This window comes from Vespa mandarinia, chromosome 8 (assembly GCF_050613455.1).
Source record: "Vespa mandarinia isolate Hongniang chromosome 8, ASM5061345v1, whole genome shotgun sequence".
NCBI classification, from domain to species: Eukaryota; Metazoa; Arthropoda; class Insecta; order Hymenoptera; family Vespidae; genus Vespa; species Vespa mandarinia.
Window position 1 is genome coordinate 2,632,501 of NC_140817.1, and position 27,500 is coordinate 2,660,000.

At 32.4% G+C, this 27,500-nt stretch overlaps 1 protein-coding gene and 4 non-coding genes across 8 annotated transcripts in view; 4 read left to right on the forward strand and 1 right to left on the reverse strand.

Annotated features, from left to right (window-relative positions):
• Window positions 1-3,097: 3,097 nt before the first annotated feature.
• Window positions 3,098-27,500, reverse strand: part of LOC118451311 (uncharacterized) — an 82,430-nt gene continuing 58,027 nt past the window's right edge. For 3 of the 4 annotated variants that reach the window (XM_085658952.1, XM_085658953.1, XM_035887740.2), the window contains 16 exons: window positions 21,491-21,655; window positions 14,287-15,500; window positions 13,600-14,001; window positions 11,524-11,704; window positions 10,142-10,243; window positions 8,616-8,839; window positions 8,307-8,445; window positions 7,302-8,063; window positions 7,061-7,227; window positions 6,860-6,951; window positions 6,135-6,736; window positions 5,717-5,966; window positions 5,370-5,615; window positions 5,123-5,294; window positions 4,744-5,012; window positions 3,098-3,231 (listed from right to left, as the gene is read on the reverse strand). In XM_085658952.1, the coding sequence (XP_085515078.1) occupies window positions 4,748-5,012; window positions 5,123-5,294; window positions 5,370-5,615; window positions 5,717-5,966; window positions 6,135-6,736; window positions 6,860-6,951; window positions 7,061-7,227; window positions 7,302-8,063; window positions 8,307-8,445; window positions 8,616-8,839; window positions 10,142-10,243; window positions 11,524-11,704; window positions 13,600-14,001; window positions 14,287-15,500; window positions 21,491-21,655 (4,983 nt within the window). In that variant the 3' untranslated portion in view covers window positions 3,098-3,231; window positions 4,744-4,747. Of the gene's footprint in view, window positions 3,232-4,743; window positions 5,013-5,122; window positions 5,295-5,369; window positions 5,616-5,716; window positions 5,967-6,134; window positions 6,737-6,859; window positions 6,952-7,060; window positions 7,228-7,301; window positions 8,064-8,306; window positions 8,446-8,615; window positions 8,840-10,141; window positions 10,244-11,523; window positions 11,705-13,599; window positions 14,002-14,286; window positions 15,501-18,113; window positions 18,246-21,490; window positions 21,656-27,500 lie in introns of those variants that run through there. The other variant, XM_085658954.1, reaches the window with a different exon arrangement.
• TRNAE-UUC (transfer RNA glutamic acid (anticodon UUC)) lies at window positions 10,442-10,513 on the forward strand. The gene has a single exon. It is a non-coding gene; the product is annotated as a tRNA-Glu (tRNA).
• On the forward strand, window positions 10,602-10,673 carry TRNAE-UUC (transfer RNA glutamic acid (anticodon UUC)). The gene has a single exon. It is a non-coding gene; the product is annotated as a tRNA-Glu (tRNA).
• On the forward strand, window positions 10,759-10,830 carry TRNAE-UUC (transfer RNA glutamic acid (anticodon UUC)). Its single transcript has one exon. It is a non-coding gene; the product is annotated as a tRNA-Glu (tRNA).
• On the forward strand, window positions 11,174-11,245 carry TRNAE-CUC (transfer RNA glutamic acid (anticodon CUC)). Its single transcript has one exon. It is a non-coding gene; the product is annotated as a tRNA-Glu (tRNA).

The following is a 27,500-nucleotide window of genomic DNA, read 5'->3' on the forward strand; positions in this document are numbered from 1 at the left end:
CATCATTATTATCATCATCATTATTGCGATTGGTTATTAAAATCATGGGAGTCTTTTTTCTAACTATGGCACAGTTATCAGCTCTATTATTCGTCCTCTTATATTCTAACGATTCGTCAACATTATTACTACCTATTATTTCTAAACGATCGATCATATTATTATCCTTCGTCCTTTTGTCATTTAATCTATCATCATCGTTTTTATATAAACCTTTAATATTCTTAATAATCCTCGTTTCTACAATTGTATCTTTGATATTGCTCGAGTCATCAGATCTCTCGATGACACACTTCTCTCTTACATGACACTTGGACATTTTCATCATATCGTTGTCCAACTGTCGACTCTCCATTATTTCCGCTTGGATTCTTCGTACCGCCATCTGGTTCGTAGTAATAATCTTTCTATCGTCTTTATCGTCCTCCTCCTCCTCCTCCTCCTCCTCATCCTCCTCCTCCACCTCCTCCTCCTTCTCCTTCTTCTTCTTATCGTCGTCAAAAAGATTTTTTCTTACTTCATTCGTCTCATCAGTAACGAAGGATTTAATATTCTTAAAATTAACCAAATCTTCGACTTCATTATTGTTATTATTATTATTATTATTATTATTATTATTATTATTATTATTATTATTATTATTATTATTACTATTATTATTCGTCGTCGTCGTCGTTAAGCTTTTCAATTTGATCGTAGGAAAGTTAACGAGCAATTCACTTAGAACGTCGTTTTTGACATCCTTTATGTTTTTCTCATGGAACGAATTACACCATCCCTTCTTTATCGTACACGTCGACGTCGACGTCGACGTCGTTGTCGTCGTCGTCGTCGTCGACGTCGTTGTTGTTGTTGTATTATTATCCCTATTGTTTACTTCACTTATCTCATCGATCCCAATGAATCGATCGTTTTTCGGATGGATCTCTACGATCTCGCAATATCCCGTTGTATTATTCCAATTTTGTTCATCCCTATTATCTACATCCGACAGCATCGTTTCTAAAAATGTATTGCGTCTAACGTTAACCGGTACATCGGTTTTTTTCTTATCGATTATAGTCTCATAATCGATCCATTTTATACGATCATTCATAAATTCCGACGTGCTTGACATAGTTATCGTTTTCAATTCATCTTTAATAATTATTTCGGAATTCGTTGAATCCGTGATTTTCAATGATTCCTCGTCGATCTTTCTCTCTTCGTATGAATTTTTGTAGGATAATTCATGGTTACTGGACACGTCGGATTCTTCGTCCCAATCTATTGGACTGTCGTTCATAAAACTACGAACCGATTGCGTTAGAAAAATTTTTCTACGTTCATTCTTGTCAAATTGCTTTTGAATATTATTAAGTGATTCACTTTTGGATTGTTCGTGAATGAAAATATTTTTATTAGTATCTTTAACTTCGTAATTGACGTTATCATCGTTTTCATCGTTTTCATAATTATCCTTGTTATCTTTGTTGTTGTTCTTGTTGTTAGTCTTGTTAGAAACTTCTATCTTCCTCGATAATACATCTTCCGATAAATTAGATTCGATCTTAGATTCACGTACCTTTACGTGTTCCTTCGTAAATGAATTTACGACGATTAACGATAAATCATTCGAAGAAAAATGATCTAATTGATTTTCATCAATAATATTATTCGTTTCCTCTTTGAAATTTTCTTTAACATCAATGACATTATTATCGATCGTCGAAGAAATTTCTACAGATTTTCGATTGGTATTATTTAGAATTAAGGAATCAAATGGTATTTCACCAAATATATCGGCGTTATCAGAAGTCTGCAAATTTCTTTCGAGATTATCTTCTACAGGCTGGTGCGGGTACTGCTGCTGCTGCTGCTGCTGCTTCTGATGTTGCGGTTCTTCCTCTTCCTTCTTCTCCTCTCCCCCTTGCTCCTCCTCGTGAACTTCCTCGTTCGTGATCAAATCGATATTCCGTAGACCACCATCGACCTTGGTTGGCATCGAGGAATTTGGTGGTGTCTCTATTACGAATCTCACTTTGGTAGCAGTATGTTCTACGGTGATATCGTTACCTTGAAATATATCATAACAGAGAGATGATCTTTTCGATCGTCTGACATTTAACGCGCTACTTCTGTCGATGTAATCGTCGAAAATAAAATTATTATCTTGATCGTTACGAAATTCTGAATTTTCATAATCCAAGGAAGTTTTCCATCTGTCTAAACATTTTTCAAAAGGAAAATTCGTCGGAGTTACGCGAAAACAAATTTCATCCTTGTCGTCGTCATTGTCCTTATAGTTAACATCCTCGATATGATTATCCGTTAAGAAAGACAGATCCTTCGTAATATGATCGACATCCTTTGGATTTTGTTCTTCCTCGAAGAAACTTTCTATCTCATTTTCAACCTTTGCCAATTCCTTTTTTAATATCTCATTGTCATTTGACGGCCACGTTGTTTGCGAATCATTCGTTATAACATCTTGAAGGTCATCGATGGTAAAAAATAAAGATGGATATTTGTTGTATTCCTTTTTCTTTACCATTTGATCGTATCTAGGTGAACGTACGATTATTATAGTTTCATCGTCTTTTCTATCGTCGTATGTTGATTGATTTTTTTTAGGACTCTCAAGGACGACCATCAACGACGAATCTTTTTCAGGACTCTCATCAATCATCGACTCGCTATCATTATATGGTCGTAGAACGTTGTCCTTATTGAAGACTTTTTTCGATGACGTAACGTCATCAGAGTGCAACGATGTTGTCAGTAATTCATTCTTAGGATCAAACACGTCGTCAGGTTTAAATTCTTTTATCTCGTCGTAAGTTTTCTTCGTACATAAAGAAATCTCTTCGTTTATAATATTATCCTTCGAATTATCCGACATTAAGATCTCATTCAAGGTCTCATCATCGTTCTCGTTGGTAATAAACTTCGAACTCGGTGGATCATGAATAATTATCCTCGTTTTAATCTTACTCTTATCAACGTTCTCGTTGATGTTATTTTTTCTTGGTAATTGAGAAGGTGGTGGTGGTGGGGGTAGACGTTTTCGATCGACCTTACTATACTTCGTAATAGCTTCGACTTCCTTATCTGAAGTTTCCGCGTTTATATTTTTTTTTCTTCTTCTTCGTCTCGGTGGTACAGGTGGTGGTGGTTGTAGTGGTGTTATTGGTGCCGATAATGGTGATGGTGATGGTGATGCTGACGTTGATGGTGATAGTGTCTCCTCACCTACGATCAGAAGAAACATTTTTCTTTTTTTTTTCTTTTTTTTTCTTTTTTTCTTTTTTTCTTTTTTTCTTTTTTTCTTCCTCCCCTATCCTTCTTCATTCACGCACCTGTGCGAATACATGTCTAAGAAAATAAAAAAACTTATGGTATATATATATATATATACCATAAGTTTCTTTATTTTCTTTTTTCTTTTCTTTCTTTCTCTTTTTTTTTTTTTTCTTATTCTACATATAATATGCTCACATTTGTGAAACATCGAGCGTTCACGTTTTCGTCTCCCGAAAGTTATCATTGATAACTTTATCGAGTTAGAATATCACGCGCATACTCGCGAAGAAAAGATACGACCACGACGTATGACCGGCGTATACTAAAGGTGATTCCTTAGAAATGATGAACTACGTTTCTTTTTTTCTCTCTCTCTCTCTCTTTTTTTTTACCCCACTACCACGCTCCTATTCTTTCCTAACGCACTCTCTCTCTCTCTCTCTCTCTTTCTCTCTCTTTTTTTCTCTCTCTGACTCTCGGTTTCGTTCAATAATAGTCTGTCTCTATTTTTCTTTTTTTTTTTTTTTTTTTGAAATCGCGAATCACTGGGTATCTCTCTATTGATACGCGATTTTTATAAATCATTCATATTTTCTTTTCTTCTTCTTCTTTTCTTTTTATCTTTCTAACGAATATTTACATTTTTGTATTAATGAAATTTATAAGATAAATAATAAAATCGATTATTATATCTCTACTGAGAATAGTTGGTAACATTGTTGAAAATTGAATTTTGATAGACATTGATGAAAATGAAATACGGCCTTGTGTCGTTTGCTCCGAATTAAGAAAATTAGCCGAATATCAACTTTATCTTTAACACCGAGATATTTATCTTACAAACGGTGTGGACGGGTTAAACGCGAAATATTAGATTGCTCTACTAGGCTCTACTGATTTAATAATTTTCTTCTTTGCACGAGTAAACGTTAAAGGGGAGAGATAGATAGGGTAGGATAGGTAGATAGCTAGTTGGGGGGAATTCGAAACGGAATAGACTGTCCGGGTGACTTTAGGGTATGGGGCTTCGTTAAGGGGATGAAAATAATTTGATTAGCGATCGTAGATGGCACTGGGACTTTATTCCCTCTCGGCATAATGTTCTTAACTGGATTGAGATTTTCCAACGCGTCTTCAAGGTAAAAAGATTTAATAAAAGGTAAAAAGGCGGAAGTTATTTTCTTACTGTGCGAATTCAATCGAACATATTTTTTTTTTTTATATCGCATCACTGAACACAGTTCAATTAATATCAATGATGAAAAATGAAAAATAAAAAATAAAAATAATAATAATAATAATAATAATAATAATAATAATAATAATAATAGTAATAATAATAAAAAAAAAGGAGGAATATTGATAAAAACAAAACAAAAGAAATTTTTTTTCTTCTTTTTTTTTCTGGTATTATTTTTTTTCTTTGTTTTTTTTTTTTTTTTTTTTTTTTTTTTTTTTTACCTAATTATATGAACACCTGACGACTGGTCCTACTAACATCAAAGTCTTCAATACTAAGTAGCATACTAGCGGACTTGAGGGCGTTGTTACCGATAAGATCGGTCAGGTACAAACTGTTAGCATTGTGGTTACCCATTGCGCTAGAAGCAGCACTACTATATGCGCTAGATGTATTTTGTACCGAGGCAACATCCATAGTCTTTTGTGGCAACAATTTGTTCGTCATGCTAGACGTTTCGGCTTCGGACGAAGCATCGAATCTAATGTCGCTAAAAATTCAAACAAACGTATAAAAATATAATAAAAATTATAAGAATCTCGAGAGACGTCGTTGATTTATTTATTATATATATTTGAATTTATATGAATGAATACTCACTGAAGATAATTATTATCTATGATATTGGTGTCACGAATATCTAATTTTTTTCGCGAATCCGGTTGAGAAAGAACAAGCTCGACGGTTTCCGACGAACTTTGTAACATCTTCAAAGCGTCCTCGTATCGAAGATTCAATAAATTCTGTCCGTTTATGGCTACGATCCTATCACCTAATAATAAATAATAAATAGTTCATTTTAGGATGTACTATATTATAAATTTTTTAATAACGTCGTCCTATCTACCTTTATTAACGTTACCGGCCATATCAGCAGAACCACCAACTGATACTGCTTGAACGTAGACACCACCATCGTTACCTTCGGTAACTTGTAAACCTATACTACCACCATGTCCTCTTTCTAATTTGATAGTATGTAAAATCCTTTCCTCGGCAAAGGACAATTCTTCCAAACGTGCCATCAATGAGGCCGATATAGATTCTTCTTCGGGTACGTGAAAAGTTTCGTCGTCCGTTCTTATGTCTGCGTCTATGAAGAAGAGAGAGAGAGAGAGAGAGAGAGAGAGATAAAAATTTCAACATATAAAATTTATCATTATTAATTATTGATTTGATCACTGTTTTACTAACTGAGTACGTAAGCTTCAGGCAAAGGTGACTCCGTCGATCTAGCTGAAAATGACCTTATCGACGATTCCGTGTCAGACTTTAGAGATACCGACTCAGCAGTATCGTCGGTAAGAGCGGCATCTTTTTGTGCGAGACTACTGTAGATTGCACGAGTACCCATTTTAACACCTAATCGACGTGGTAAGCTAGGCGTACGAAAACCAGTACTTTGCCTTGGTGTCCCGTAATTCGGCAAACTCGACGTTTTCATCTGTTGAGAGAAGAAGAGAGAAATGAACGAGATCAATGTTGGTACAGGTCAATTTTTTTCTTTTTTTTTTCTTCTCCCTTTTCCTTATCTTAATAAGAAAAAAAAAAAAAAAAAAAAAAAAACAATATTTTCTCGAATGAAAAATATAATATCACATTGTTTATTTACTTTGTGTATTGTCTTTTTTACGTCGGCCACTTCCCAGACCTCCTCAGGAACAGGAAAATTTTTCTTTCTCGATAGGCCTGCCTTATTGATTGCGGCATAAAGTTCCTCAGGATTATCAGACTTTTCATTCAAATGATCGATATCATTGGTCGACATAATTTTTGGCAATGAATAAACGCACTCAACTGTATTGTCAGTTTTGATTCTTGAACAGGCATAAATCGTACCCCTATCTCTTTCCTTGATATCCAACGTGATTATTGGCGGTTCGTTTGGATTCATCAGATCACCCTCGGATTCGTCCTCGGTGTCACGCGATTCACCTTCGGGTTCTAATCTAACATTAACTTGTGCATATAGAGCATCCTCTTCCGACGAATAAAACGCATGATTATTATCCTGATTTTGGGCCATTGCGTTTGCATCCTTTTGAGGATTTTCATTCTCTTTGTTTTGATATTCCTCCAATTGCATCGGATAACACAATTTTGTATGTAACTTAACTGTATTGGCGGCTATCGTTATTTTTGTTTTTCCATCGGTGTTTTTCATTTTTGCGGGCGAACCAGACGACGTCTCGACTGTCATTGGAATTCCAAAATCTACGAAGAGAGAGAGAGATAGAGAGAGAGAGAGAGAGAGAGAAAGAGAGAGAGAAAAAAAAAGATGTAAGAAATCTGTGAAGGATTTTCTGTTCAATATTATTTCTCATTGGAATCTCAAACCTTTCGCAAGTCCCTGAAGTGACGTAAGCTCTGAACGTAATTTAAGGAAGAACTGATGATGCAACGAGGTCAGTTTGAAAGCGAAGTAACTTCTGAAAACGATTGATATATCGAATTAAACGATTCTCCTTAAAAAAAAAAAAAAAAAAAAAAAAAAAAGAAAAAAAGAAACAAAGAAGACAAAATTTTAAAAAGACTTACTTCCTGTGATCCATGCGTAATTTGAATTTGCACCGTTTACCATTTAATTTCGTGTAAACGACCAAACAATTCTTGTTGTAGCTCAACGTTTGAATGTCTCTCCATTGAAATTGAGCTAATTCCATTCTTTCTCTAGGCTCACCGCCTCTTTCGAAAAGTTTTAAACCCTAAAAAACGGGATATATAATAAATATTTTTTTTTTTCTTTTTCAAAAATATAGCTTTTATAATGTAGACGTACTTGAGCATGAATGGCCAACCAAACGTTACTATCACTTTTTTTCGTCTTTGACGTCTTATTTTTGCTGTTGTTATTAACGTTATTGTTATTATTATTATTATTATTATTATTATTATTATTATTATTATTGTTATTATTATTATTAATATTATTATTATTATTTATGCAAGGATCTTTCCTTAAAAGTCCGCATGTAATTTGTTTCGAACAGATTTGTTCGGATGGGTTTACGTTGAAATTTTTATTCGTTCTTGTATTACCAATGTCGGATTTACGTTCGTCGTTGTAACGCGTTTTAGGAATATTATCGGTAGAATTAGGACCAGGTAGATTTTCAATTCTACCATATATAGTAGTAATAGTAGTAGTAGTAGTAGCACTAGCAGTAGCAGTAGCAGCAGCAGCAGCAGCAGTAGTAATCATTTCCTGTCCGTAAATATTTTCATTGCGTGCACCCTCGCAACTGCGTCTTTTATCCTCGTTCATCTTACGTTTTCTCTCTTGTGCCATAACCTTTTCGAGTTCCTTCGAATCGACACTGGCTATGTAATAATGCGATCCATAATCCTGTAAGGATTGGGAATGCGTTATGAACATTTCCTCGGCCTTGTTCGAATCCAAACCACGACGATCCCTATGAGCCTGTTGTAGTTGTAAACGCAAAGCTTCGGCATTAACATTAGACTGATGTTGATCCATGTTTAATATCAATGATTCCGGTACGTAATGTTCCAATAAAAAATAATCACCGCAACCGTGTTCCTACAGAAAGAAAAAGAAAAAAAAAGAAAGAAAGAAAGAAAGAAAGAAAGAAAGAAAGAAAGAAAGAAAACTCATTATTGAAAATATAATATCAATTTGTTGCAAACGAAGAATGAAAACGATATATATATATATATATATATATATGGACGAAGAGATTCGAATGATAACGAAGGGAGAATTGGACAGAATCGGAAGGGAGGAGAGTGCGTGAAAGATAGAAGAGATAAATCTATCGCTTACGTTGGCATTGTAATTTCCAAATTCGACTTGAAGTGCCAGACCTGTTAGATAGATTAACTCGGAATAGGAACATATCAGTTGTTGCTCGAGTATGCATCGTCTTATTTGAAGATAGAGCAAGTGTTTCGATATCCAATTTCTGTGGGATTGAGGAAAAAGAACAAATGCAAAATCTATTTGTACGTTCGACGATGCAATTGATTTCATTGACATCGATTGATTTGATTTGATTGATTGACTGATTGATTTATTTATATTTTTATCTTACTTCCTTCTTCTTTTCATCTTTTAAAAATGGATTTTACTTACCTGATACCACGAAGGGAAGGTAGAAAAAAGCGTAGCCTTAGATATAGCATGAAACTTGTCGGTAGGCCCAAAGAACCCTTACTAGTTTTACCACCGTTTAACCAACCAGGCGGGGCAACTTTGTTCAATTTTGTTTCGGGCGGCAAAATGGCAAAGTCGCCGGCCAATAATACGGCCAGTCCTAACGTAAAATTTTCCTCGAGATTTTCCGCTTGTACTATAGCCTGTTGTAAACGACAAAAAGAATTATTTGTATTTTTTTTTTTTTTTTTTTTTTTTCTTTATCGTTTCGTACCTTTTTTTTTCATTTTTGTTTATTTATTTATTTATTTATTTATTTATTTATTTTGTATTATTTACGAGTCATTAAATAAGAGGAGAATTATTTACTCAGATGAATTATTACTTCTCGTGATTCTAGAAAGTGGGAGAAGAAGAGGAAGAGGAAGAGAGAGAGAGAGACAGAGAGAGATAGAAAGAGAGTGAGAGAGAGAGAGAGAGAGAGAGAGAGAGAGAGAGAGAGAGAGAGAGAGAGAGAATATTACTCTTGGATTTGTCGTGTATGTAAATACGTAACCAGATCACCATTTGGCAAGTTGCCAGAAGTTCTTATGCGAGTTTACGGTATGAAATTTGTGGTCCCTCTGTGAAGAGGGGCAAGTTTGTGGGTGTAGGCGAGGATGAAGGTTGGAGGATGAGGTTGAGCGTGAGGGACTCACACAATCTACATCTTATGATACCCGATACAAAGTGTCGAATAGGAGAGGGACACGTGTACATTACAATCGAATGCAAGATCTTCCACCCCCCCCACCCACCCTCTCCCCGCGAGCCCGAAACTATTTCACACGTGGATATACACACGATCGACCAGCAAATTGAATGTCTTATCAGTACGAGCCACTCTTCGTGGCGAGTCAGCTCTCGAATGGTTCTCGGAGCTTTCATTCATTCAAAGTTTCGATTATTGTTCATCTAGCGATAACCGACGTTGCATTCATACATTTATGTTATTATAAATCGAATTAATTTTAGTAATATGTCCTTTAATGAAAATAAATTTATCCATATATATATATATATATATATATATTTTTTTTTTTTATTATTTTATTTTATTTTATTTATTTATTCCTTTGTTTTTTATTTCTTTATTATTATTATTATTATTATTATTATTATTATTATTATTATTATTATTATTATTATTATTATTATTATTATTATTATTATTATTATTATTATTATTATTATTATTATTATTATTATTATTATTATTATTATTATTATTATTATTATTATTAGTATCATTATTTTTATTATTATTATTATTATTATTATTATTATTATTATTATTGTTATTATGATTATATAGATTTTAAGAACAAATAATATATATATATATATATATATATTAGACAAGTAAATCTTAAGTATTCCAATAATAACGATTTCCCGAAATATGGCGCAAATTATTTATCCATAAATAAAACAAATTAAAATTTTCATAGAAATTATAAACTAACCTGAAACAAATCCCCGGCAGTTATTTTTTGTGGATCGCAAGTTACTTCCATGCGTTGACCAGTCAACATTATTACAACTATACGATTTAAATTGCCGCCGCCCTGTAACGTAAAAGATAATTAATATTTTCGTAGAACAATTTATAAATGATCATTATATCGATAAGACTAATATAAACAACTTATTCATATATATATATACACAAACACACATATATATAATATTGCATAATACTTAAAAAAAAATTTTTTTCATATCTCCGTCACAAATATGTTCTAAATCGATCCCGTATCATTAAGTCCGGTATGGTCTAGTGGCTAGGATACCTGGCTTTCACCCAGGAGGCTCGGGTTCGATTCCCGGTACCGGAATATATATAATATATTTTTTTTTTTTTTTTTTTTTTATCGAAAATATTTTCTTCCTTGAATGCCCTTTAACTCCAGGGCACACCATCAATCCGGTATGGTCTAGTGGCTAGGATACCTGGCTTTCACCCAGGAGGCTCGGGTTCGATTCCCGGTACCGGAATATACGTATGTATATTTTCTTTTTTATCGAAAATACTTGATATTTTCTTCCTTGAATGCCCTTTAACTTCAGGGCATACCATTAATCCGGTATGGTCTAGTGGCTAGGATACCTGGCTTTCACCCAGGAGGCTCGGGTTCGATTCCCGGTACCGGAATTTCTTTTTTTTTTTTTTTTTCTTTCCATTTTTTTTTTTTTTAAATCTGTTAATACCTCATAATATTTTACACGTATTTATATTAAACATAAAGAATGTAAATTGAAAAAAAAAAATGTTTACGTATATGATATTCAATGTTTTCTCGTAAGATAAAGCGTCTTTTTTTTTTTTTCTTTTTTAAATTCTTAGTTCGATTTATAGTGATTCTACTTACGATCACGTTTCAGCATTAATAAAAATGTATTCGTTTAGTAAAGAGAATTATTATATAGAATAAATTTAATACGTTTTATATTAATTGGCCGTACGAATGTATTAAGCGAATAAGGTTTGTCAAGAATCCGGTATGGTCTAGTGGCTAGGATACCTGGCTCTCACCCAGGAGGCTCGGGTTCGATTCCCGGTACCGGAATTTATTATCTTTTTTTTTTTTCATTTACAAATTTTTCTTCGCATACATTCAAAATCTATGTTTTATTTTTTTTTTTTTTCTTTTTTCAATCCTTTTCTTTACATAAAAATAATTGTAATAAAATACTATCAATCGATACAAAGTACAAACGTGAATTTAATTGACATAAATTCAAACCATGATGATTTTTAACAATGGATTATTATTGATTAGAGAAAAAAAAAAAAAGAAAAATGATTTCTAAATTAAATTAAATTAATGTTATATAGAAATCTTACCTTAACTTGACCGACGGACAATGTCTTTGGTGGTTGATTCGCACGAACGACAAATTCTGGTCCTACGCATTGTGCCTTATTAAATGACCTCATTGGTCCGCCTATGGTCCTGTAGAGTCGCGACGGTGCCCTTTGAACTGCTTTACCACGTCGTGCTCTCGGACCATTTCTCACTATATTTCTGCACATATGTATAATAACATTAACCTCACAGATAATAGAATTATCGCTTTCAATATACACTTCATTTTATATATTCCATCTTGTTCCATTAATAATACTAATAAATCTAATAGATATCTAATGTGATATATAGCGAGTAACTGAAAGAAACTGAACATTATTGTCCCATTTCTCTTTCTCTCTTTCTCTCTTCATCTTCTTCTTCTTTTTTCTTTTTTTCTATTTTTCTTCTTTCTTTTTTTTTTTTTTTTTTTTTAAGTCATATTACTTTTCTTTGCTCTCATTGTACTCCCTTAAATGACAATAAAAATGATAAAGGCTTATAAAAAGGTTAGAAACCATTCATTAATACTCCACCCGCCCCCCTCCCCCCCCAATATCTCCCATTATATAGCTTCAATTATTTTTAATATATTTCTAATATATCTTTTATGCACGTATACATATCGTTCAAGAATTACTACGAATTTACATAAGCATTTTATTTAAAATACATGGAAAATCATGAATAAATCTTATACGGTACGTAACATCTATGAGCGTTAATTACGGCTTTAAAATATGACGAAATTTAAAAGTTTCATCCTTTTCAAGCAAATTATCTCTACCCCGAAGGGATTATTTTCGCTTGATCCTCTTTTCAAACGTTATAAAAAAAGAAAAGAAAAAAAAAAAAAAAAGATAAAAAAACAGAAAAAAATGTGCGCGCACACACATAGACACGTACACACACACACACATATAAGAAATAATATTTTACGACTCGTAAAAGATCCTATCGAGGATCAATGCGATATAAATAATTAATTGATTGATTGATCGTTTGGATCAAAAAAATTGACGCTCGAATCAATTATTGTATATTAAAAGTAACAAAATTTGATTTTAAGGAAGGCCAGATTCAGAGAGACAAAATTTGATTCAATCCATTCGTAGTAGTAAACTTGATCCAATCTCTCTCTCTCTCTCTCTCTCTCTCTCTCTCTCTCTCTCTCTCTCTCTCTCTCTTTCTCTCTCTTTCTCTCTCTTTCTCTTTCTGTCTTTAAAGGTGGTAACTTTAGAGAGTCGACCTAGATCGCTTGAAAGCGTTTATTAACACGGATGTATGACTTGGGCCAAACTTAATAATGGCCGCATAAAGGGTGCGAGAATATCTGAGAACGCTTCGAGGCCCTCTTTCTCTCTCCTTACTAATTTAATGCTTCCCCCCCCCACCCTCTTCTCTCTACTATCTCTCTCTTTCTCTCCCTTTCGCTCTCTTTCTGTGTATAACACGATTGATGAAATTCCAAGGAAATCGCTGAAATTTTGGACGTTAATCTCCGTGTTATTAATCGAAAATAATTTATGATATATTTTCAAAAATTTTTTAACGACATAAAAAAAAAGTTAACAGTCCAATCAACAACAGTTCAAAAGTATGAAAATATTTTCCCCCATAATCCTCTTTTTTTTCTCTTTTTTTGTATTTGTTTTTTTTCCTTTTTTTTTTCTTTTTTTTTTTTTTTTTTTTTTTTTTGATTTATTTATCAACACGCTTGCGTTAATTGTTAAATTAATTGAACGAATAAATTGTTAAAGCATTGATTGTATGAATTGTTTTTTTTTTTTTTTTTTTTTTCAATATTTTTACAATATTTAATTTTAAAAAATATTTTCGATCATAATTTATCTCTCTTCTATTTTGTCTCATTAACACACATTTAATCGATATAATTATTGAATTAATTGAATAAATAAATTGTTAAATCATTGATTGGACCATGATATTAAAACAATGATAGTACAATCAATTTATGGAAAATATATTATTTTCATTAATAATTCTCTCTTCTTTTTTCGATTGATTGACAAATTTGTCGATTAATGTTTCAAAAAAGATTTTATTCGTACCTTGGCGGTTTGGCAGGTGGTTCAGCCGATTGATTATTACTTTCCATATCTGAGAGCGTTGCCTTTCTCAATGTGGTAATAATACGTGGTGGTTTTGGTGGTCCTTGGGCACCTCTTGTTCTTATGGAAGACAATGGATTTTGTTGTTGAATCATTTGTTCCTCATTTATTGGGATTCGATGGTCATTCATGACAATATTTGGTTGGGAAAGTCTTTTAAATTCTGTAGATTGTTGTTGTTGTTGTAAATGTTGCTGTTGCTGTTGTTGTTGTTGTTGATCTCTGTTAGATAACTGAGGATTTGAATTTTGCCTTTCCAAGCTGGGATTGGTCCTTTCATAAATATCGTCAGCTTTTGAGTCCCAAGCTCCATTCGATGGTCTTCCGCCGTTTACGTTGTTACTGAAAAAAATTGAGAAATGAATATTTTTATTATGCTCGTCCATTCAAAGGAAACACATAGATACAAGATAGAGATAGAGATAGAGATGGAGATAGAGATAGATAGATAAATAGATAGATAGATAGATAGATAGATAGATAGATAGATAGATAGAGAGAGAGAGAGAGAGAGAGAGAGAGAGAGAGAGAGAGAGAGAGAGAGAGAGAGAGAGAGAGAGAGAGAGAGAGAGAGAGAGAGAGAGAGAGAGAGAGAGAGAGAGAGAGAGAGAGATGATGATGAGATACCTGTTCGTCGTTGCGTTAGACGTGTAAACGTTGTCCTTTCTCCGAACTGGTGCAGGCGTCTTTGCAGAGAATCCATTCACACGGACATCCTGCGAGCTAAGGAACGGTTTAACAGGCAATGCATATATTGGATCGTTGTAAAGGTTTCCCGTGGGAGCGTACTCGGAGAAGATGATGGGCAGATTGCCACTGCTCTTTGTCTGTTGAAGTCGAGTAGAAACAGGCTGAGAATAGGCTCGCATGTGATTGTGATTGTGCTGTTGAAGTTGTTGCTGCTGTTGCTGCTGTTGTTGTTGCTGATGGTGAAGATGCTGTGGCTGTTGGTGGTGTTGATGTTGCTGTTGATGTTGTTGTTGTTGTTGTTGTTGCTGTTGTTGTTGATAGTGTAAATGATGATGACTTTGACTCGGTATAGTCACGGAAGGTCTACCACTCGTTTGAATATCCAACTGAGATTGAAATTGTGCTCTGCAATTACTCAAAGTCATTTCCGTTCGTCTCTGATGTTTCTGTTGATGCTGATGTTCTTGATGATGCTGCTGTTGGTGCTGCTGCTGCTGCTGCTGCTGCTGCTGCTGTTGTTGTTGTTGTTGTTGTTGGCTACAGAGACTCGTTAGATTCGGATGAGAACGTGAATTACGCGACTGCGTTTTAAAAAGAGCACCCTTTTGATGATGATAATGATTATGATGATTATGATTAGGATTAGGATTATGATTATGATGATAATGCTGATCTTGTTGGGTCTTTGGGAAAAGCTGATTGACTTGGCTCTGAGGATTTATGGATTCCTGTTGCCTGTTTTGTTGTTGTTGTTGTTGTTGTTGTTGTTGTTGTTGCTGATGATGAAATTGTTCATTCGAACGTCGTAATTGTTTTAAGTTTTGTTCCTCGGCTTGCACGTTCTCCGCTCTGTTCTCGTTTTGACCGTGTTGATGAATTTGCTGTTGCTGTTGCTGTTGCTGCTGCTGCTGCTGCTGTAATTGCTGTTGCTGCTGTTGTTGACGTTGATGATCGTGTTGCTGCTGTATCTGATAATTTTTATGAGATCGTTCGATCGGATTACTCAATGTTGGTAAACCGTTCAAACGATTATAGGCCGCACGTTTTCTTGCAGCATACTGTGCCGATCTCACTACTTCTCTATACATGTCCATGACAATGTGAGTGAATGGTTTCGATTGCAGACGGGTACGGCAGTATTCCGATATCACCTTAAACATAAATATTACACACAATAATGTAAGATAAAGATTATTGAGAAAATTTTTTCGATCGAATTAAGAAATTGAATATTTCTTTCTTTCTTTCTTTTGTTTTGTTTTTGTTTTTCTTTTTTTTTTTTTTTTTTTTAATTAATTATTCCTCCACGTCTATCCAATAAAACGAATTAATTTTCATAATATCAATAATACAAGAAACGAAGTTTCGTGAATTTATTACACGGAATAATCCGATTGGTCTTGGATTTTGAAACTAGCACCACTTTCAAACGTAGACAAACTATTAGTTCGAGGAGAACAATAGCACCAAGTTCTATAGACTATGGATCCAACGTAGAAGTGACCCGACCCTGTTGGCCATTATCACTCCTTTGTATTCCCCAAACCTGCGAATGACGAACTTTCGAGACAACGTTGTTCGCGTCCAAGACAAAAACGAACGATTAAATACTTCCTGCTAGTGACAGAAATTATTTAACACAGATACGATTTTCTTAGGAACGATCTCCCTTCTCTAACCATTTAATAATCCATAAATTTGTCTTGTCGATTAATTTTCGTTTGTCAGAAAAATTTTAAGTTTATTGTTAAAAATTTATATAGAAAAAAAAAAAAAAAAAAAAAAAAAAAAAAGAAAAATCTAAATCTCTCGTATTCAAAGTATATATACATGTTGTTCTCTGAAATACTAACTCCGAATACACTTTTCATCGAGCTCATGTAATCGATAGCATGTCTCTTGTGAAAAAAAAAAAAAAACAAAAAAAAAACGAAAGAAGAAAAAAAGAAAGAAAGAAAGAAAATTATTTAAAAGACAAACAAACAAACAAAAAAAAAAGAGAGAAAAAGAACTAACGAAAACAAAAACACAAACGAAGAAAAAAAGAAAAGAAAAAAAAAAACAGAAAAAAAAAAAATAAAAATAAAATAAAACGAAAGCAAAATATCACTTTTCAATCACACAACATTTATACGAAATGAGTTCTAAATTCACTATCGTAATAATTTATCAGACAGTTTACTTTAATTAATGTATTCGATTGGCTATATCCAAACTTAGCACGTTCCTCTACGCTACTCGCAAATATCTCAATATAATACGCATCCCACCTAATATTGACGCAAATTTCCGAAGCAAAACGAATCTAGATTGTTATTACACACATAGATATATACACGCATATATTCATCCATAAATACATAACACATCATACATACATAAGTATACGTGATACATGTATATAGACATCATCGTATCATGCATATTTGCACTTCGATAATATTGTTAATCGAGAACTTAAACGACATGTTACTGTTCAACAGATTATCGCATATCATATTGATTTGACACGCATGTGAAAATGATCGTCGAATGATCTCTCTCTCTCTCTCTCTCTCTCTCTCTCTCTCTCTATCTATCTATCTATCTATCTCTATCTCTGAATTAGACGAGGAATTCAACTGACAAGAAGATACAGGCAATTGTCAGTGCATTCATCTGAACAAGCTGCGTCAGCTGCGATTATTTACAAAAACTTATTCGTTGAATAATTCATTCATTCATTTGCCGACTCTGACTACCTACCTACCTACCTACCTACCTACCTACCTACCTAAGCGGACCAAACGTAGCGTATTGTTTCGACGTGAAATAATCAATAACGACGATAAATCATACGGTACCCCGGTATTATTGCATTTACCATTTACCAACGTATTTCTTTATCACGAAGGACAACATGGGCACCTTGCCAAAATTAATATCTAATGATCATTAAATTATCGAAAAAATTCGAACATTATTAAAATCATTCGATTATTTCTCTCTCTTTCTCTCTCTCTCTCTCTCTCTCTCTCTCTCTCTATCTATCTATCTATTTCTTTTTCCTCTTTTCCTTTTGTTTTCCCTTTCGTAAAAATTTCACGCATTACATTTATTTCTTTTCTCTTTTATTTCAAATAAAAAATTTTCGAGAACGGTGACACATTATAAGATCCTTCGATCATTTCTTCTTCTTCTTTTTCTTTTTCTTTTTTTTTTTTTTACTTTCCTTTCACTTGGATAAAAATTTTATATATACATATATGTAATTAACAGAGAACGATAATTACAAAAATCGTTCTCTTTTTATCTTTCATCATCGGGCGAATCAAGGACAAGCAAAACGTGTCGAAATTGATCATCTTTCGTATCGAGTGCGATAAATCGTTGAACCAAAAAAAGAAAAAAAAAAACAAAAAAAAAAAAAAAAAAGGAAGAGAGAAAAAGAAAAAAAAAAAAAAGAAAAAAGAATTACGAAGCAAATCTTCAGAGATCCATCGATTATTATTCTATATCATTATTATTTGTATAATTTCTTTTTTTTTTTCCTTTTTTCCGTTTTTTTTTCTTTCTTTCTTTCTTTCTTTCTTTTGCTTCTATAAAAAATTCATAACGAACTCTCTACTCGACCAACTTAAAGCGTCACATGCAAATGCTTCGACTCTGTGCTATGACCATGGAAACCATCCCCCTCCCCTCCCCTCCACCCCCTTCTCTCACTCTCTCTCTCTCTCTCTCTCTCTCTCTGTCTCTCTTTCTCTCTCATATACAGGCATACTTACATACACACATGCATATACACGTAGGATAGATAATTCAATTAAAGCAGGCTTCCATGTCCGTCACAGTGAGGGTTCAAGGGCTCTATGCGATCGCGTTAAGTTCATCACGAGTACCCTCTCCTCTTCTCTCGTTCCTGACGTCTTCTCTTCGGGGTCCTGTTAATTATCGTCATGGCGATTCTCTCATATCTAATGTAAAACTTATTATCTTTCGTCATTATTTTATTATCTTTTACCTTTTTTTCTTGTTGTTGTTATTGTTGTTGTCGTTGTTGTTGTTCATCGATCGTTAGATAGTAAAACTTTTTGTAAAACGAACGTTACAGATTATATTTATTTTTTATTTACGTTCTTTTTTTTTTCTTTCTTTTTTTCTTTCTTTTAAGAGATAATTAAAGCATTTTTAATTACAACGTCACGCATACATATTAAAAATATTATAAAATACGGTCATCGTTATATGGCACGTGAATGACGTTACTTTCCATTTGAATGTTCTCTATTTATTCTTTAGATTAAGATCTCATGAAACGAATTATTAATTCAACGAAATTTTAAAGAAATATTTAATTCGAAGTATATAGACGTTATAATTCGATTTCGTTCGTATATATTTAAACGATATATGAATAGAAAAATAATAATATTTTAAATAATAATAAGATTATTTTATAATACGATTATTTTACAATGAGATTAATAATTCCGAGGACAAAAATATAATATATAACGTCTCGACAAAAAAAGAAAAAAGGAAGAAAAGAAGAGGAAGAAGAAGAAGAAGGAAAAAAAAAAAAAGAAAAAATGAAACAGAAGAAAAAAAAAATATACGTATATACCAATGTATAAGGAATTTTGAACGACGTTATATAACGGATTGGATTATTATGAATTCAGGTTGCTATAATGCGTTTGAAATTAAAATTTCAATGAAAATAGAGTTCAAATGAAATTAACGTTGTAATGTGTAATCGTCGAAAAAAATTATACCGTACAAGGGTCGAAGTGAGAACAAAAAAAGGAAAAAAAAAAAAAAAAAAAAAAAAAAGAAAAGAAGGAAAAAGAAAAGAAAAAAAAAAAAGAAATGGATTTTTTTTTTTTTTTGGAGTTAATCAATGAAAGAGATTAATTTTATTTCTATGAATGAATAAAACAAGTCAACAATTTACGAGTATAATTCACAGGATGATTATAATCAATGTTTCAAGAAATAATCTACGAAGAGATTCATCAAGGATTCATAGGATCTATAAGAGAGGTTAGTTGATAAACTAATTATTCCTTAGACATGTTATAAAGAGTGTTATCATTGAATCATTTCATTGATAAATACAATTTCAATTAGATCGTAAAATTTAATTTGTTAATGACACGAATAATATCGAATATTGATATAACATTATTGAATCTTTAATTTGTTAATGTAATTAAAAAATAATTCATAAGTATTTGTGTTATAAATTACATTATTTTAATTATAATATTCTCTCTCTCTCTCTCTCTCTCTCTCTCTCTCTCTCTCTTTCTCTATATTTATATATATAAATAAATAAATAAAGAAATAAGTAAATATATTAATTTTTAATTGATCATTTTGATATATGCATATATATATATATATTAATTATAAATAAATAATATATATAAAAATATATATTAAAATTTTGTTGCAATATATAACATATATAATATAGATTATAATAAAGAATAATAATCATATAATTATATATTTATTAATATAATAATATATTAAATATATATATATATATATATATATATATATATAATACACTTGCAAATACATATCTGTTTGTATTTGTGTGCGCGCGCGCGCGTGTATATATATGTAAGAACGTAGCAATAAATTATTTCATTTTTTGACATACCTATAGAAAGAAAACGGAAGAAGATAAGGGCGAATGGGTATCTCGTAAAATCCATATCGGCGTCGAAGGATTTATGCTTCGAAAACAGCGGATTCAGAGGATTTGAAAGATGAGAATGCACTGTAGTCGCCAAGTGATATCGCCTAAATTATTTCTACCGGCCAATACGTTATTTCTTTAGCCGTTGTTTATTTTTTTTTCTTTTTTTTTTTCTTTTCTTTTCTTTTCCCTTTTTTTTTTTTTTTTTTTTTTTTTTTTTTTTTTTTTTATTATTATCGGAAAAAAGGGCGCTGCCCGATATCGTTCTTGTCATTTTTTTAACAGAAACACGTTGACACGCGTATTATATTTTTTGTATATATGTATGTATGTATATATATATATATACATATAAATATTTTTATCAATTTTATTGACATCGAAAAAATGAACTTAAATTATTGTCCCCCGAAATATTAACTATAGGATATACGTTTGAAACATTTTTCTTCTCTCTCTTCTTTTATTTGCATTTTTAATACTTATGCAAAATTATATATTTAACAAATCGGACATACTGTTCGTGTACATGTGCGCGCGCTTGTATTTATATAATCCCTGATAATTTTTTTTTGTAAAGTTACTTCTCGACGTGCACAAACGTAAGCTCTGTCCAAACTTTTTTTTTCCCTTCTATTTCTTTCTCTCTTGCTCTTTTTACTTTCTATTCTTTTTTTCTTTTCCCATTCCGGATGAAAAAAATATCGTACTTCGCATTGACGTTTAACGTCGAGAAAACCATCTCTCGAAGGACATGTCGTTAGGGGAAAGAAATTATCTCACGGAGGGAAACTTTTTTTTCTCTCTCTCTCTCTCTCTCTCTCTCTCTCTCTCTTCTTTTCTTTTCCTTTCTTTTCTTTTTTTTTACGGATTAGCATTCCTTCGTTCTCGTTCGGCTCAGTAACGTACGCATAAATTACGACAGAAAAGGTCTGACCGAATAAAATGGAAACGTTCCGTCGCGTAAATTTCAATGTACATGCACGTTTATACGTATGTTTGTATGTTTGTATGTATGTATGTATGTATGTATGTATGTATGTATGTATGTATGTATGTATGTATGTATGTATGTATGTATGTATGTATGTATGTATGTATGTATGTATGTATGTATGTATGTATGTATGTATGTATGTATGTATGTATGTATGTATGTATGTATGTATGTATGTATGTATGTATGTATGTATGTATGTATGTATGTATGTATGTATGTGTAAACTCGATGAGAAAGAAAGAAAGAAAGAAAGGTAGAGAGACAGAAAGAGAGAAAGAGAAAGAGAAAGAGAAAGAGTGAGAGTGAGAGTGAGAGAGGGAGAGAAAGAGAGAAAGAAAGAGAAAGAGAAAGAGTGAGAGTGAAAGAGGAAGAGAAAGAGAGAGAGAGATTGGGGGAGGGAAGGGAGAGGAAGAGGGAGATGGATAAATAGGCGCCATTTTCATGAGACTTACGTCAAGAAGATTCATCAGAGAGGCACGTCGACGAGGATCAGGTTCTGTCATGGCCGCTAGAACCGACTGAAGGGCTGACGAGGGTGAGACCGAGACCGTACCAGTTAAAGCCGCTACTCTTGGTGTCGTGTCCAGCAATGCTCTTCCTAACGAATACATCCACATCTGAAACGTAAATATATAAGAAGGGATTAATATAATGTGAATAATTATTATATTATAAACGCGAATAATATTTTCATTATGATCTTTTTATTACTTCATATGAAATGATATTATTTGTATCTTTATTTTAACCCACATTTAGAATCTATTTATTATATATATATATATATATATATATATATATATATATATATATATATATATATATATGTTTTTATTTAGAAGTTAAGTTCAATGTCAATGTACATGCATTTTAATGAATATTAATTAAATAAAATATTAGTATAATATTTTGTTTAATTAATATTCATTAATATTCATTTTATTATACTAAGTCTAATATCGTCACATGATTACATTTTAATGAATCTTAATGAATAAAAAAAAAAATATATATATATATATATTTATATTTATATACTATTCATTAGGATTCATTATAAAATACACGCACACACACACACACACGTATATATATATTATTTTTTAATTATACAAATACATAGAGAAATAATTATTCGTGTATGATGAAAAGAAAAGAAAAAGAAAAAAATAAAAAAATAAAATCTTTTCAGTATGCACTTTTATTTAATTTAATGACTTTGACGAAATCGTAGAAAAATAAAAGAGGGGGGACAAAAAAAAATACAAAGAAAAAGAAAGAAAGAAAAAAAGAAAAAGGAATCAAAGATATCGTCGACCGAATTTAAGAAATTAAAGTGTAAAAAGGAAAATGCGTAATACGTATGTATATGTACATATACATGTTTATATATATATATATATATATATATATATATATATATATATATGTATATCTATCGCGCGCAAGTTCGTCCAGATTCGAACCGTCAATAAACTAGCGAGTGCTAGATATCAGGCATTAATAGCGTCGTTACACATTCGTGTTCTCGCCTAGTTCAGGAATAGTAACGCTTGCTGCCGATACAAAAGAACGTATCGATTATGTTCTTTCCCAATACCTAAAAAGCGGAATGAGATCTCTCTTTCTTTCTCTCTCTTTTTTTCTTTTCTTTTCTTCTTCTTTTTTTTTTTTTTTTTTTTTTTTTTATTAATACAATTTCTATCATTTTCCATTATTATTAGATACATTTATATTCCGCCGGCCCACCCCCCTCCCCGCGCCTCATTCCTTTGAAATTTATTATATCTGATAAGACACGAAATATCGTCGTTCTCGCACAAATAAGTATTTCATTATATTATATTTATATTCTCTCTTTTTTTCTTTTTTCTTTCATTTTTCTTTTTTTTTTCTTTTTATTTTTATTTTTATTTTTATTTTTTTTTTTTTTTTTTTTTTTTTTTGTAATATTATTTCGTTAATGGTAATACTATTTATTTGCGAAGAAAAAAAAAAGAAAACAAAATTGTATCGTTAACAACAATATTTCGACGTCTATCGTACCAATCCCATATTACGTATAAATTGATTGATTGATTGATTATTTTATTTCTCTCTCTCTCTCTCTCTCTCTCTCTCTCTCTCTCTTTCTCTCTCTTTTTGTTTTTGCATTTCGTTTTTAAACAATTCGAATGCATCAGAAATGGATTTATTATTATTCAATCGATATATACTTCTCGATGTAATTCTTAAATTTTTTTTCGCAACGAAGTTAAATGTTTTCCATCGTATCCAATTCTAAATTAATTATTTCTCTCTTCTTTCTTTTTTCATTTTTCTTTCTTTCTTCCATTTTTTTTTCTTTTTTTTTTTGTCTCTTCTCTCTTTGGTTTAAATTTTGTTTTAAAAATGTCGAACGTTCGTTTCAGAGAAGACGATTTTCGATGAATTTTCCTATCGAGTGACAGGTGGATGTAAAAGACAAGTTACACGTGTAACATGTCTTTTATAATGTCATTCTAACGCCAAGGATGACAAAGTCATGCTTGGAGGGTCTCTATGTAATGTTTGATCGTGTCATTGTTCTTTTCCTTTTTTTAGTGTCGTTAAACGTTGTGAAAAATGCCGCAAGCTATTCTCTCTAGTCTGCGTACTTATACATATATATACAAACACAAACAAACACACACACACACACACACACATATACAAAAATGCATAAGAATCAGCCTCACAAATTATACTTCGTTTAAAAGCCTTGACGTAGGTACATAGTAGTATCTTAGCTGACTTAAAATGAGTTTCTTTGTAATTATAACCAACGTTTGTCAACCAATTGTCTGCCTTACAAATGATTAATTTTTGTACGAAGAGAAATAGGGAGAGAGAGAGAGAGAGAGAGAGCGAGAGAGAGAGAGAGAGAGAGAGTGAGAGAAAATTCTGCCATTAATTATAACAATATTTCGCAATGTATATATATATATATATTATTAAATAAATTTCGTTAGCGTTTGATAGGACATTAAACAATACAATTAAAAGAATTAAATGTTAAGAGAAAAATGCATGCAAATGAAAGAAATAAAAAAAAGAAAGAAGGAAAGAACAAAAAAGGAATAAAAAATATTATCATAACGAATGAAGACTGCAAAGAAAAAAACAAACAAACAAACAAACAAACAAACAAAAGACAAACGAACGAATAAAACAAGCAAACAAATCAAAAAGAAAAAGAACAAAAAGAAACAAAAAAAAAAGAAAAAGAAGAAAAGAAATAATTGGCGTAAATAGAGTAAAATAATTTTACTCAAACGCGCACAAATTTACATTGGAATAATTATGATGTAATTTTAACACGGGTGTTACGAACAATTGAGATAAATTTTTAAATCGATAATCTTACGAAATACAATGACGACGAATAGTTATCAACCAATTCTCTCTTCACAGTTTACGTATCAATTTAATTCCATTTTTACGTGCAACGATACCGACGTATTTTAATGAATGAAATTTTACGGAAAAAAAAAAGAAGAAAGAAAAAAAGAAGTAAAAAATGACGAAGAAGAAATTGACGTAAGAAGAAGATTTTGATGTGAGTAAATCTAATGGATAAAAAAAGAGGATGGATGGATCGGTCGGATAAAAGGGATTGAGTTGCTTGAGATTCGGGTATAGACGGCACGCGAACGTCCCACTTTCGCCATTTTACCACCCAGTCCCCACAAGCCTTCCCCCTCCTACCCTATTTCACCCACCGCCTCATATCTTCTTCTATCTATCAATGACACGTTCTCCTTTTCTCCATTTTTGTTCTCTTCTTTCGCGTTAAAAATCTTCTCGCTCGTGTATCCTCGTCATTCGACCTTCTACCAACATCAGTAACCAGCATCAACACACTCAGAGACTATCCAGTAGTACCCTCAAGTATCACCACACTCAGTAGCACACCAGCATCAGCATTATCTTTTTCTTTTTTTCTTTTTTCAGTTCCTCTTTTTCCCACGTTTGCATCTCTATTCCTCTACCTTCTCTATCTTCTCCTTCTACTCCTCCTCTCTATCTCCACCTTCACCACCACCTTCACCACCACCACCACCTCCATCTCCCTCTACCATCACCACTTCTTTTCAGTAGCACTTCTTCTTCTCATTCTTTCACCTTCCCCGTCGACAGAAAGGTTGGCCTCGTTCAGAGCCAGACACACATCGTATTTATCCGTTCGCAGATTAAAAGGCATGAGAACAAACGGCCGCACCGAGATAAATAAACTCCGAAGCGTTTCGGCCGCACACGTTTCTTTCCTTTTCTTTTCCGTTCTACTCTCTCGCTCTTTACCCGCTTAGCTCTATTCTACTCTGCTTTGCTCTGCACTGTTCTGTTCTGTTCTGTTCTGTTCTGTTCTGTTCTGTTCTGCTCTGTTCTGCTCTGTTCTGCTCTGTTCTGTTCTGTTCTGCTCTCCTCTGCTTGAGAAAAGCCGCTACAAATTGCGTGACTTTCGCGTTGGGATATTCATTAGACTTGTGAAAAAGTGAGACAGAGAGACAGAGAGACAGAGAGACAGAGAGACAGAGAGAGAAAGAGAGAAAGAGAGAGAGAGAGAGAGAGAGAGAGGGAGGGAGAGAAAGAGAAAAAAGAAAGACCACGAACAAAGGGTCGGAGGTGGAAAATGGGCGAGTCTTTGAAGCGTTTTTCTCCTACTTCTTTTTTTTTTCTCTCACTCCTCCTCTTTTTCTCTTCTTTCTCTTTCTCTCCGTCCACTTATTTCTTTTTTCTTTTTCCTTCTTTCGCAATTCCCCCATCCGGAAATCTCGTCGTCGTTCTTTATCGTCATAAAAGTCATAAAATAATTTATTTTCTCTCTCTCTCTCTCTCTCTCTCTCTCTCTCTCTCTCTCTCTCTCTCTCTCTATCTATCTATCTATCTATCTATCTTTCTTTCTCTCTCTTTGTTATATCATAAAATTTACAGAATAGAGGACGAAAACGTATACATATATCCTATCGTAAATATATAATAATAAAAAAAAAAAATAATTAAATAAATAATTAAATAAATAAATAAAAAGAAAAAATGAAAGTAATAATAAAATATTCCAATTATTTTCTCTTTTTCCTTTTTCTCTTCTGTTCTTTATATCTTTATCACCTTATTCGTTTCGTCGTAAATTTCTAGTTGAATATATCGTACTGATAAAAAAATTATCCCCCCTCCAAGCCTCTCCTCCCGTACCTTTCTCTTTCTCTCTCTCTCTCTCTCTCTCTCTCTCTCTCTCTCTCTCTCTATCTCTCTCTCTCTTTGATTTTTATCAATTCGAAATCGTGTTCGCATGCTTTGCTTATTTACGTTATTCTCTTCCCGTATTTGTTACGGCCCCGAGGCCGTACACAACGTGAAAGAACGTCGTTCGTCTGCCCGCACATATGTACGTACGTGCGTACAGGATATACATATGTATCTACGTATCTGTGTATGTATGTATGTATGTAAGTACCTACGTATGTAGAATAGATAGGGTCCGTTCACGAGCCAACAAATATTAATTATCAGGGACGCGTTGAAACGTTGTTTACACGGCACGAGTAAGGGCAAATTTCCGCGTCGGGTCGCGTAATTCCGCGCGAAAATCGTTTCACCAAGAACCGAGGAGGGATAATGGGTTCTCGTTGACGTAATTTTCTTGTTCGATTTCGTTAATGAAAAGAAAGAAAAAAAAAAAAAAAAAAGAAAGAAAGAAAGAAGAAAGACGAAATTTTTTTTCCAACGATATCGTATTATTTATGATCTTTAGAATGTAAAGAATTTTAGAATGAAAGAAAATAAAACATTTTTTATTCTCTAAAAAAAATTTTTTGAGAGTAAAAGCATTCGATTGATGAGATGAATCTGACGTTTGCATTTTTGTTTTCTCTTTTTGTTTTCATTTCTTTTTCTTTTTTTTTTCTTCTTTTTTTTTTTTCCTTTTTCTTTTTTGCGACTTACGAAAGAAATCATGCATTATGACGGAACGAAAAATAGTATATATATATATATATATATATATGATTTATGGCATTCGATGAAAAGAGAAAGAAAATGAGAAAGAAAAAAGGGGAAAGAGAAAAATAGATATATAATTGTTTTTCTTTATTCTTTCTCGATATCTATATATCTAGATTTATAGAAATCAGAATAAAAAAAAAAAACAAAAAAAAAAAAAAAAAAAAAAGGCAAACGAACAAACAATCAAGTATTCATAAAAAATAAAAGAAGTATCGACGAACCTTCAGCAATCAAAGTGTAAATATAAAAAGCTCAAGTGGAAAATGAATTTAGAGTTCAACTTTATTACGATATATATGAAGAAATACGAGGGAAATGATTTTTATAAATGAAATCAAAATTGAAGTCAAGAGAGAGTCAAATCAAAGGGATCGAGAAAAAGAGAAAAGAAAAAAAAAAAAAAGAAAAAAAAAAAAGAAAAAAAAAAAAAAAGGAAGA